The 12,387-nt window shown below is 48.7% G+C and overlaps 1 protein-coding gene across 3 annotated transcripts in view; it reads left to right on the top strand.

Annotated features, from left to right (window-relative positions):
- SMAD7 (SMAD family member 7) overlaps positions 1-12,387 on the top strand; it is a 28,240-nt gene that overhangs the window by 1,691 nt on the left and 14,162 nt on the right. Inside the window, exons 2-3 of one of the 3 annotated variants that reach the window (XM_059873909.1) lie at positions 160-213; positions 5,204-5,275. In XM_059873909.1, coding sequence (XP_059729892.1) covers positions 160-213; positions 5,204-5,275 — 126 coding nt within the window. Of the gene's footprint in view, positions 1-159; positions 214-5,200; positions 5,276-12,387 lie in introns of all 3 variants that reach the window. The other 2 variants (XM_059873908.1, XM_059873910.1) reach the window with 2 other exon arrangements.

The following is a 12,387-nucleotide window of genomic DNA, read 5'->3' as shown; positions in this document are numbered from 1 at the left end:
CACCGCCTCGCTGCCCTGCCTCCAACCCCCAGAGCTAAGACAAACAGTTTTGCTAAAAGAATGCCACTGTTATCATAAGTTCCTATCTTTTTTCTTTTTTTTTTTTTTTTTCTTTCTCATGGCTCTGCCTTTATTTTCTCTGTACTTCTCTAATTCCAGAGTCTCCCCCTCCACCCTACTCCAGATATCCAATGGATTTTCTCAAACCAACTGGTAAGTGGACTTTTTTCAATGCAAGTGTAAGAGATAAAAAATGGCATAACAGCTCCTTTATTGGGGAAACAGTCTCCTGCCTTTGTTATGCATTTTGCTTTTGGGTTGCTTGTGGGCTTCTGTGCCTCCTGCCACCCCTGTAAGAATTAACATATAATTTATCTAGGCCACTCTGTGCACAAAGTAGGGTTTTAAAACTCTGGCAGTAAACTTCATAGGATTGTAGTGCAGCACAGGCCTGTGCTGCTTGAGTCAGCCAGGAAAACCATAGGCTCCAGCTGGAAATGGCAGTGCTCCTGCACCCCTGGGTGAATTTTTAGGGATTTAGGTTGGGATCCAGCACAGCATCTCCCTGGTGTCTGGGAATCCCAGTGAACCTTGACAGATGGACTGGTTGGTTAGAAATCTTTTTAAGTTTTATAGGACCCTAATCCTACCTCATCAGGTTGAAAAAAAAATAGGAAAAGAGTTTTAAAAGTTATTTTTTTAACCTTTTAAACATTTGCATTTCTTAGCACCACTGTGCATGCCTGTTGCTTGTAATTGAATGTCAGGGTGCCAGGGGAGAAGCCCATTTGGGGCTGGCACCAGCTCTTTTGCGGTTGTCTGCATAAACTCTTGGTTGGCAGTGAGCTCGCCGGGTGTGAGATAAATGAGGCTGGCAGAAGGAGGAGAGGTGGGGAGAGTCGGAAACGCGGGGAGCTCGGGAGGAGCAGCTCCTGGCTTCCTGAGGATTAGTGGCTCTGGAGTGGGCTGGAGCACGGTGGTCTCTGTGGTCGCGTCCTGCGGTCGTGGCAGACAGGGGAGGCACGGCACTGCAGGATGGCAAGGGTGGATACACAGATATTCCTGGATCAGATTGTTTGGTTGGGGTTTTTCTGGCCAACAGAACAGTGTCTGTGAAATTACCTCTCTGCAGGGTCTCAGGGCTAAAAGAAATCCCAGCCCTGAGGCTGCTCTGGTGCCGTGGTGGGGTCTCATCCTGCTGGCTGCTCCCTCAGAGGCTGGACTGTCCTTTTCCCCCTCTGCTAACTCTTTGGGAACACTAATGAGTCTTTTTTTGCCTTTGGGAAATAAACAGAGCTGTTTAACAAACAATTGGGTCGCAAACCATGAACTATCTTGCCTTGGTGTGAAAAAGCCAGGAGATAAGGGCTCATGAATGAAAGAGGGACATTGGGAGTAGGTTCCGCATCCAGAGCATGTGCTGGGATGCAGAAGGGTTGTTCTGTAATAGACTCTGGGGTCTGCTGGGTCATGAAGTTTTGTGGGTTATGCATAATTTTGGCTGCATCCCTGCAGAGCTCCCCCAAAAGTTCCTGGTATTTTGCCTTTATGGCTTTTCTCTGCACCCATTGATGATCCTGGCATAGGATGCAAAGGGGATTGGAGCTGCAGGAGAGAAGGGTTAAACTTGTGTTTGGTTTCCTGTAAAGATGCTAGGATAAAATCTATTAGCAGGATTTAAACATCCAATCTGCCTCTGCCAGGATCTCATTTTCAGTTAGCCGAATGATATATTTATTCATTAGCAAGTGTTGACATAAGGTAGCAAAATGTGTGTAAACAGAAAAGCCGCAGAACATGAATGTGCCATTTCGAAAGGAAAAGTCATTCCTATCGGCCAATAGGAAGTGATTAACGCTGCCCATCGGAAACACAGAAACGACTGGGTTACTCACCAAAAAGTCCTCCTTTTTTTTCCTTTTTGAAAGAAAAATCCACTTGGCAGCTGAGCTCTGACTAGCGGGGCTGTGACAGGCACAGCGGAGCCTGGAAGTCTGTGGTGGCAGGTGGGTTTTGCAAGCTCAGGGTTTCTCAGCATTTCCTCTGCAGGGGGACTGAGGGTTTCCAGTCCCAGCCTCGGTGCCCTCTCCTGTGGCAGTTCCCCAGCTGCATGTTGAGATAACTGTGGGAAGGTGTGAAGGCTTTTTACCTGGCTGGTGCCCATCAGTCATCTTCTCACCTGGTGCCTTGGGTGGGAACAGTCCCTGTATTTAGGCTCTGCCAGTGGAGCTGGGAATGTGCATCCAGCAGGAAACTTCTGCTTTTCCATCGAGCATGATAGTGGTGGTAAAAGTCAAGTGCTTAGCGCTGTGTCTTGTGCTTCATATGGAGAGACAGGCAGATAATAACCCTGGACTGGTGTGGGCTCTGGCAGATGCAGCCAGATCAGAGAAGCAAAAAAAAGTTTGTGTTGGAAGGGACCCCAAAGACCATCTAGTCCAACCCTCCTGCAATGAGCAGGAACATCTTCAACTAGACCAGGTCACTCCGAGTCCCATCCAGCCTGACCTTAAATGTTTCTGGGCTGGGGGATCTACCATCTCTCTGGGCAACCTGTGCCAGTGCCTCACCACTGCCATCATTAACCATTTCTCCCCTCAATCTCATCTAAATCTCTCTTCTCTTTCTGTTTAAAACCCTTAACCTATGGGGATTAAATCAGTTTTTCTGGAGGTGATGGAGGCTGAGACAGGCTGCATTGCAGGCTGGGGGAAAGCAGGGATGGAGAAGGAGCTGGGAACCTTCTGCAGGCAATGAAATGCCACATCAGGCTGTGCTGGTAGGATAGATCTGGTATTTGTGTACTTGTCATAGAACAGAAAGATCTGCCCTTGATGGCTGAGTCACCTGAGGGAAGGCTGTGGGTCAGCCTGGCTTGCTTATTCATAGAATCCCAGAATGGTTTGGGTTGGAATGACATTAAAACTCATCTCGCTCCAAGGCAGGGACACCTTCCAGTAGACCAGGTTGCTCCAAGCCACCTCCAGCCTAGTCTTGGACACCTCCAGGGATGGGGAGGACTTTTGTCAAGGAGAGAACTTTCCCTCTTCCTCACAGAGGATGTTGGCAGGGGTGGATGATGGAGGTGTGTGGGACTCAGCGCTCCTCATGTCCCTGCTGGAGCTTGCAGCTCTGCTGAAAGTGAGGTGGATAGTAGTGCCCTCAAATAATTCAGGCAGATTTTTGACTAAGCTTTCAGTGGGACAAGGGGCTGCACACGGCTCCGTTGTGCTCCGGTGTGGCTGGACTTGGTGGTGCTGGTGTGTGAGAGAGCAGGAAACTCACCGAGATGTCGCTGAGGGGCTGAATGCCCTCCTGTGGTGTCAGCTTTCAGGGGAGCGGGAGGTTTGGCAGCTCCCAGGAGCTATTTGACACCTTGCAAGGTTGGGCTGGTGGCCACAAGGAATAGCTGTGTGTCTCCGTGATGCTTTCGTGCTGTGGGAAGGCAAGCTGGGAGGAGGTTGGTGTGCACCAGGTGGGACAAATGTCTGATCCTCGACCTCTCTGGTGCTGAAGGTAAAACCAGCCCAATGCCTGCTACTACTGAGAGACCCTGCAGCTCTGTGGGCGGTAGGATGAGGGCAACAATGAATCCAGCCAGGCACGGGGCAGAGACCCAGGGAGGGCACTGCCTTTGGGCTCATCCCACGCCTGACTCTCTGGGCTGGTCTAGAGTAGACTGTCAGTAGCCCTCAGTCTTGGAAAGGGATTTCCAGAGGTGATTAATGGATGGGGGGAATTGTCTTTTGGGTGATGGGACATAGGAAGGGAGCTGGGGAAGAAGTGTGGTTGCACATTGCCCCATTGCTAGGGCTAAGCATTTGATGTTTGGCTAGGAGTCTGTCCTGCCTGATGTGGTAACAGAGAACCTGGCCATGTATGAGTTCTACAGCAAGACAGTGATGCCCCTTAGCCACAGGAACTCCTCGGGGAGCTGTAGCTGCAGGCACAGGGAGCCCAGGGCAGGGCAGAGTGCTCCAGCCTGCCTTCAGAAAGCATCTGTAGCTCAAGCAGTTGAAGTGATCACAGGGGAATGGCTTGGAAATCTCCTGTCTGGACTAGAAAGAGTTAAGAAAAGTAAAAACCCTATTTCTTTAAAGCATAAAAAGCACGACAAGGCATTTAGAGAGCATATCATATACAGTATTTCACAAGTAAGTCTATTTCCTGTCTCCCCTATTGTTTTCAGTTTGATTAAGTATATCCTGTTAAACTGTATATTCCTGTTAGGGCTTTTACTTTACTCTGATAAAATGAGGTTATGCAGACAGGAATTTCTTATTCACTGGTATTTCAGGGGTGGGATCTGGCAGAATTGCTTTATCAGTAGGGAGAAAATCATCTAGGCTCTCCTGGAGGTGGCCCTTGCTTTGGGATACAGATATGGGCAAAATGAGGGCACAGAGAGCTCAAATTTGGTGAAACCCAAAGTCCCTCAGGATCAGAAGTTTGCATGAACTTCACAGGTCTTCTCAGGCTTGTTCTTCAGCTCATGGTCCCACATGGTAGTGACCAAAAAGCTGGAGTTGTTCTGTAGGACCAGGAGATCGGTGTTGGCTTCTGACTGTTGTCACCTGGAAGAGCAGGCTTAGGGTAGAGAGGTCCAAACCTTTATCCCCAGCACCTGCATGCATTGGGAGAAACCTCTAAAGGAGCAGCCAGTCTTGCCCTGCCCTTTGGTGGTGCCCAGAGGAGTGGGTCCCGTTGCCCAGGAGGTGGCAATAAGGTCTGCCAGCTGCTGGTGGTGACGAAACTCGAGCAGGGCACCACAAACTCAGCCCGTTCACTGCAGAAGGGCAGCAATGAGACGTTTCCCTTTCGGTTCCCATTTTGGTGAGTTACAGGTTTTGGCTAAATTGGGTGCATAAAGCCACGATTTAAGCATTTTTGGAAGCTCGCTTGCATCAGAAGGGCGACAACCTTGATCTCCTTAGCCGGTGACTTGTCCAGAGAGGTGGCAGCCAGCCTGTAATTTCTGCCAGTCTATAATCAGCGCTGGCTGGTGATGAAGCGCAGCCTTGACTGAGACAACGAGTTAGGGTGGATGCTTCTTGATGAACTACCGTCTCTGCACGGACAATTAGTAATCGCTTCCTGCTAAGCCCTTTGGAATGCGTGTTCTGCTTGGGGCAATGCTGGGAGCCAGCAAAGAACCACCTCTATACTGACTCTTTTTTTGTTTTTCCTTCCTCTGCTCCAGCAGATTGTCCAGACTCTGTGCCTTCCTCCACTGAAACAGGGGGAACTAATTGTCTAGCCCCTGGGGGGCTCTCAGGTAAGACATCTCTTGCTGCCCTTGATCTTGGCCGTGGGTCGTGTTGGCTGAGGGTCCTGACAAAAGGCGATGTGATGCTGGGGGAGTTTTGGGAATGCACATCACTGAGAAGGGCGTGCTCAGAGCGGGAGTTGGGTTTAATTTCAGTAGCAGCCGTGTACCTGTTGTGCAGAGGGTGTGTTGAAATCTCAGACAAGGTTCTCCATCCCTGAATGTGTCTGTACTTCCTTTGGGTTCCAGCCTCATGCTCCATTTGTTTTTGGGCTAAGGCAGGAAGAGGCAAAAGGACTGAGGCAGGGGAAGGCTAAGCAATGTTGGTTGACCATTCATTCAGGTGTGTGGATTATTGTGGGCGCAGGTGCAGTCCTACCTTAAAGAAGGATTTGGTGTCAAATCCTTGACTTGTTGGTGGGGGAATCTCTTGTCCCTGGGAGGAGAGCCCTGCTCAGGTTTTGCTCCTGGTAAGGTCACCAGCATCCCACATCTGATGCACAAGACTCACGGTGCCTGGGGAGGAAAGGTGGCCTGTTTTTTTCATAGAGGATGTTGCAGAGAGAGTTGATGATGCTTTTGTACCCCTTCCTGATACATTCAATGATTTCCATTGTTTTCTTATTTGCCGTCTCCTTCAGCTGTTAGAGGATGGAGGCTTGTTAGGTACTTTCTCCACCCCTCCTGGAGTTTGTGTAGAGACATAGAGCAGTTTGGGTTACAAAGGACTTTTGAAGGTCACCCAGTCCAACTCCCAACCCCATTTCCAAGGTGTGATGTCTCCAGCACGTCATCTTCCACCCCAGACTGGCCACCTCAGTGTCTCTACCAGGATTAAAGTGTCTGAAACCATGTACCTGCAGGTACTGGCTGATGTTTGAAGGTGCTTGCCTTTGTGGGGATGTCTCCTTGATTTATGATTTATTCATCACCCTGAAACTGGAATTCAGAATTAGGTCGGCGGCGGCTGCACACGCACGTGCATCTGCCCCTGCCTCTCTCCAGGAACTGCGTTTGGTGTGGATGTGATGTCTTTAAGTGAGCCTTGTTTGTTTTTCTTTGGGTGTAATATATACCCTGTCTGTTATTTGAGAGGGGAGCATATTGTTTGTTCAAAGGCCCTAATGAGAATTAATCAAACCGAGGGGGAGAGGGAACAGGAAAACTTGTTGCTGTTTGGTTTTTTTTTTTCCTAAAAGCAGAAGGATTTGTGTTTTTAAATTTTTTTTTTACCATTGGAGCCTATAGCTTCAGGGAATTAAAAAAAAAAAAGGGGGCTGTAGAAAGAAAAAAAGACAAGAAACAAAACAACACAATAAGGATGTTGTTAGATCTTTCTTTTTTTTTTTTCCTTTTTCCTCCTGAAATACACCCATTGCAGAGGGGAGGAGAGAGTTCAGTTCCACAGGATACCACATGAAATAAGCAGAGGAAGTACTCGCTTTTAAAAGGGGGCTTTCTGTAAGGTTCAGCCTATTGATAACATCTCGTCTGGCAGCTCTGCTCCCGAAGGGAAGGCAGGAGGTGGGGGCTTGGGCTGCAGGAAATAACATGGCTCGTTCCTGGTGCCTCCCAAAAGGCTGCGGGAAGGGGACCCCCTAGCTCCTTAATTGAGCTTCTTCCCCAAATGAAAGCACATTGCCACCTGAAAATACATTTTTTACTTACTTTATTCTATTGCTATTATTTCATTTGATTTTTTTTTTTTTGTGTCCCTTATCAAAGGTTTCCCCCCCTCCCCAAGCCTGGAAACAGAACCTTTTTACGATCATTAACCACTCTTTTTTCCTCCCCAAATGTAATTGTAGCCATTTAGTTTAATGAGGAGCTGATAGGAGAGTTGACTCTTGAAGGGATATGGTTAGCTACCCAAGCCCTGAAACAAAGCCGAATGCCTCCACATGAAAGAGCATTTGTTTTGAATTTGCTCTGATTTACTGGTATCTCCCTTCTGCGCGCAGAAGTGCAGTGCTGAAAATTCCCAACTGGAGAGACCCAGTCAAGAAAGGAAAATAAACGCACTTTGGAGCAATCCTCCAAAGCTCACTTTCTCCTCCTTTTTTTTTCCTACCCCCTCCTGCATATTTTAGTTAGCAGAAGAGTGTGTTTGAAGAGGGCTTTAATGAGTTATTGGCAGGGTAGGTGGCCAGAGCTTTGGCTTGGTCTTATCTGTGTTTGGGCAGATAGGGATGGGTGATGCTGGGTGGAGAATCCAGCATCCCTCCTCCCCTCCAGACCTGTACAGTGTTGGATTTGCAGCTTCTTGCTGAAAGGATGGCTTAAGAAAAGGGGAAAAAAAAGTAATTTTTTTGCTAATTTGGAAACTGAAGCAGGTGTGTGAGGAAAAAGACATCACAGGTGGTTGGTGGTGGTGGTGGTGGCATCCTGCAGCACTGCAGCCTTTGGTCAATTAATGATGTGCGGTGGATGCTGGTGTAGCAGCAGGATCACTAGACCTACTCTGATGTCTGCTTAAAGAGCAGGATTTGGCAAGGAAGATCACTCTCAGCACTGAGAATTTGGGAATGAGGCCAGCCTGGGGTTCACGGCCACTCCGGCAGGGGAATGCATGGAGAGAGGGTGGTGGCAAGGGGAGCACTGAAGGGGCTCAAAGCGAGCGTCCTTGCAGCTCCCTGTGAGGAGCCTTTGGTGGGGAGGAGCCTCAGATCAGCCCCTGCTGGGGTCTGTCTCTTGGTGGGGCTGCAGGCAGTTGAGCTGATGGATACCAGAGGCTCTGGAGGACGTGTGGCGGGGGGAGCAGCGTGGCCAGGGAGTGTTTCCCCCTTGTGATAACCACTCTGAGCTACTCTTCCCCTCCCTCCCTCTTCCTTCTGTTCTCCTTTGTGACCCAGGAATGCAATCCTGGTTAGTCCTTCACATCATGCTGGTGTCCCCTTCCCATCCCACCTCTGCTCTCTCTTCCCCAGCCATCCCATTCTCTGGCTGGTGCACCCCTCGCTTCACCGGGGCACTGGCTCTCGCTTCTGTATTCTTGGCTTTATTTATTTTCTTATATCATCTTTATTTTTGTCGGTGGTCAGCCTGTGGGTAGGTCAGGACTCCTCACTCATGGTTGCTCCCACTGACACGGCTGTGCTCAGGTATTGCTAGCCAGTTCCTTTCTGTCCTCTGTGTGGTTAAAGAGCAAAAATATCCCATTGGGGATAAAAATAATTCCCGTAAATAGGAGACAGAGGGTGGTTTTCCTGTATTTTGAGCTGACTTGTTCTCAGCAGATGTGTTTGGTTGTGACTTCTTTCAAACAAGCAAAGCCATGGCTGCAGTGAGTGAAGGTGGCTGGCCCATGGTTTGGTGGCATCAGGTTGGTGGGAGCCAAATTCCTGTGTAACCCATGGAGAAGCTTTGTTCCAAGGGTAGTAGTGGTGTTGCTGCTGGATCTGCTGGCAAAGCAAAGCTCTCAAGAAGTCTGGACCTTGTCCTCAGAGAGGGAGAGCAAGTTGAGCTGGCTTGTGTCCTTGCCACATCCACTGCTTTTTTATAGAGGTTGCTCCTAAAATACCAAACCTGAGAGGCTATCCAGATTTTGGCCTAATTTTGCTGATTTGCCCAAACTCTGGAAGCACCTCAGGCTCTCCAAGAGCCGGTGGATGTTGAGTGATGGTGCTTGGCGGGTGCTGGATCAAGGTTCTGCAAGCCTTGAGGGTGGGAAACCAGCGAGGCTCTTCTGTAGCAGGCACAGACTCAGTTTCTCCCTCCCAACTCCACACGAAATACACAAGGAAAAGACTTCCCCAGGCTGGAAGAGCATTGGCATCGTTCCCTACCCTGGCTCTCTGTGCTGTGGGACCTTGTCTGGTTTAAGGGACCTCTTGGCTGATTGACATTTCATTCCAAAATTGCGGACAGGCTGGGAATGTTTCACTATGCCTCTGATCCCTGCTGGTATCTGCTCGACGGGGAAGAAGCACCTTGTCCAAATCCGGAGATATTTGCCCCCCAAAGCGGCTTCCCGTCGCTCTCCCCTTGCCCATGTAAACAGGATCCTGTGCTGTTTCTCTGCCAGAGCCCTGCCTGTGTTTTCCCGTTCCCCCTACTTCCACCTCCCTCCCCTACGGAGTTTATAACCTCCTGTGAAATGCCTTTATTTACAAATTGGCATCCTATTATAATCTGAAATTGAGACATCTTCCTGTGGAACTAGGATTGTATATTTGTCCCAGGGATAAACAATTGCTTGGGAATTTTTTTTTTCTTTAAGTCACTTATTTTTGGTTTATTTTTGAGCTTACGTCGTTTCAATATTTTTTAATTTGCTTTGAGCGTCGCAGGGCATTGCACCCTTTCCTTCCCAGCCTCACTGGGAGACATGGCCCCCTGCTCCTTGCTTACCTAAAAAACCACAGTCCCATCCTGGAAAGGACAAGGTTATCAGGGGTTAATGCCAGGATGACAGCACTGGAGCCTCTGGAGCAGAGCAGGCTGCCTGCCAGACTAGGAGCCTCCCGGCTCGCCTCGCACATCATCTGACCGTGGCCGACTGGGAGGAGGGAGCTGGTGCTTGGCACTGACCCCGGGCTCTTGGCTTGGCCACCCGCTCCGGTTCCTTCAAGCCCCGTGAGGGCTTTTTTTTTTTTTTTTTTTTTTTTTTTTTTTAGGGGGGGTTCTCACCCTGTGGGGACCCCCCCCCCCCGGGACACAGCTGGGTTCCTCCTTCCAGCTCGGGGGTGTTTCGCCGATTAAAATCCTTCCAAAGCAAATAGAATCCATTTAATAATTACTTTTAAGTGCTCTAGAGCCTCTTGAGCCTTTCCTAGATACTCTTGTACAATGTGTTTTAAAAAAGAAATGATAGCAGAGGTGCTGCCCCCATTAGATACTTTCAATCCATACCTGTACAACTTCATTAAACCCATTTTTCCAGACGCCAGTAGATTTTCCCAGTCAAACAGTGCCTTTGGAACAGCTGATGACAAAATGCAAAAGACCCCAGAGTCAGCAAGTCCGTCAGAGTGGGGATGGTGGTGGGAACAGTGATGGGGGACCATGATGGGGTCACTTGCACTTTAATCCCTCAACATGGCACTTTTTAGGGAAGAATGAGGCTAGGAAGGGCAAATTTGGAAGTTGAGTGTCAGTTAAAACCACGCTCTGCTCGCAGTAACTGTCCCGCTGAGCAACTTGATCACTGGGGACATTTAAAACTCGATGGGACAAAAACACTCGTAGAGGAGCAGCCCCGGGCTGGCAGGGATGTGGCTGCATCGTTTCCATCCCCTCTGTCTGCCAGTGGGTATCGCTTACACTAAAGGAACCAGTAACACTAGCCACACGCATTTCCCCGCCATGGGCATGGGGGGATGCCTGTTTCCAGCCACGGTGGCCAACACCCTAAACCTCCCTGCTGGCTTACAACGGGGTGCAGCACATTTTAGGGTGCCTGGGAGAAAGCTGTGTGTAGGTCCCCTGTCCCCAGCCCTCTCTGTGCTCCAGCAGGGTGACGGGCTGTGTGGCGGGTGGGTGCCAACCCCTCCGCCGTCCCCCGCCAGCATGAATGACCCACGCCGCAGCCTGGCCGCCTGCCTACTGTCACAAAGGAGCTTCCTTCCCAGTTTATTTTCAGCGCTGGGATATTATTAACCGCTGAGGCACAGTCTCTGTTCTAACCACCCTCGCTTTTTGCCTAAATCGCTTTGTTTTCGCCAGCCGCCGGCGTGGCCGCGGTGCCGCCGGGGTACCGGCTGCGTCACGGCTGCTGTTGAGGAACAGAGGGCACGGAGGAGCCCGATCCTGCACGGGGCTGAGGGCAGGCAAGGCATGGAGCTCGGCGGCTCACAGGATTTCCGCCTGCTGTCTTTGGATTAGCCCCTGGGTTTTTCTTTCTTTTTTCTTTTTTTTTTTTTTTTTCCCTTCCTCTAGTCTTCAGCTTCTTTTAATAAATGCAGCATCTTGGGTGTTGCTCTCTGCCTCTTTCTCTGCAAGTTATTTTACTTTATTTCTCTTTTTTTTTGGCCTTTTCCCTTCCATTTTCTTTTCCTGTTTTCCTTCTTTTTTCTTCTATTTTCCTTCTTTTTCTCCTTCTTTTTCTCCTTCTTTTTCTCCTTCTTTTTCTCCTTCTTTTTCTCTTTTTTTTCTCCTTCTTCTTCTCCTTCTTCTTCTCCTTCTTCTTCTCCTTCTTCTTCTCCTTCTTCTTCTCCTTCTTCTTCTCCTTCTTCTTCTCCTTCTCCTTCTTTTTCTCCTTCTCCTACTTCTTCTACTTCTTCTTCTCCTTCTTCTCCTTTTTCTCCTTCTTCTCCTTCTTTTTCTCCTCCTTCTCCTCCTTCTTCTCCTTTTTCTCCTTCTCCTCCTCCTTCTTTCTCTCCTTCTTCTCTTTCTTTTTCTCCTCCTTCTCTGTCTTTTCCTCCTTTGCTTTTTTCCTTCATTTTCTTCTTCTACTTGTTTTCTTTCTTCTTCCTGTTTTCCATCTCCTTGTTTCCCTTCTTCTTTTATTTTCCTTCTTAATGCCAGAAAAGAGCTTTTCTGGGCAAGCATTGCAGGGATTTTCCATCCCCATCCAGGGGAGGGTGGGGGCTTGGATCCCCTGTGCACAGACCTGCTGCCACCCTTCAGGGGGTCTTTGCCCATGGGCTCAAGTCATCAGTTCCAAAAAGGTTTTTCCAGGATATTTTGTTCTGCTGGGAATGTGATGGGGTGCTTGCTAGCAGAGAGCAAACTCTCATTTCTTTTTTTATTTTCTTCTTTTTTTTCTCCCCTGTTTTTTCCCTCCCTTCTTTTGGGTTGCCATTTAAATGCATGATGATAACTTTCACCCTGTTAATTAACAGGAAACATTGGGACAAGACAGGAAATTACATCAGTCTTTTATGAGGAAAGAGCCAAGAAAAAAAAATGCAAGAAAACATAGTTATTAGTGAAAGGAAAGAAAGTGCCAGGGGAGGGAAAAGAAAGAAAAAGCGAAAAAAGGAGGAAAAAACACCATCTCATAGGCCCTGCTTTTCCAAGGAGGCTGCTCCAGTACTTGATTTTATTTTTATTATGTTGAAAAATATTTGACTAGCAGGGTCACCTTTGCTTGAGCGCGACGGTCCAGCTTCCCGAGGAATTTTTTTTATTTTATTTTCATGCTTTTTCTCAGCTTCCTTCCCCAAACTGTGAGGCCTAGG

This window comes from Haemorhous mexicanus, chromosome Z, assembly GCF_027477595.1.
Source record: "Haemorhous mexicanus isolate bHaeMex1 chromosome Z, bHaeMex1.pri, whole genome shotgun sequence".
Classification (NCBI taxonomy): domain Eukaryota; kingdom Metazoa; phylum Chordata; class Aves; order Passeriformes; family Fringillidae; genus Haemorhous; species Haemorhous mexicanus.
The sequence above is the reverse complement of the archived record's forward strand: the minus strand, read 5'-3'. Positions and strand labels throughout refer to the sequence as shown.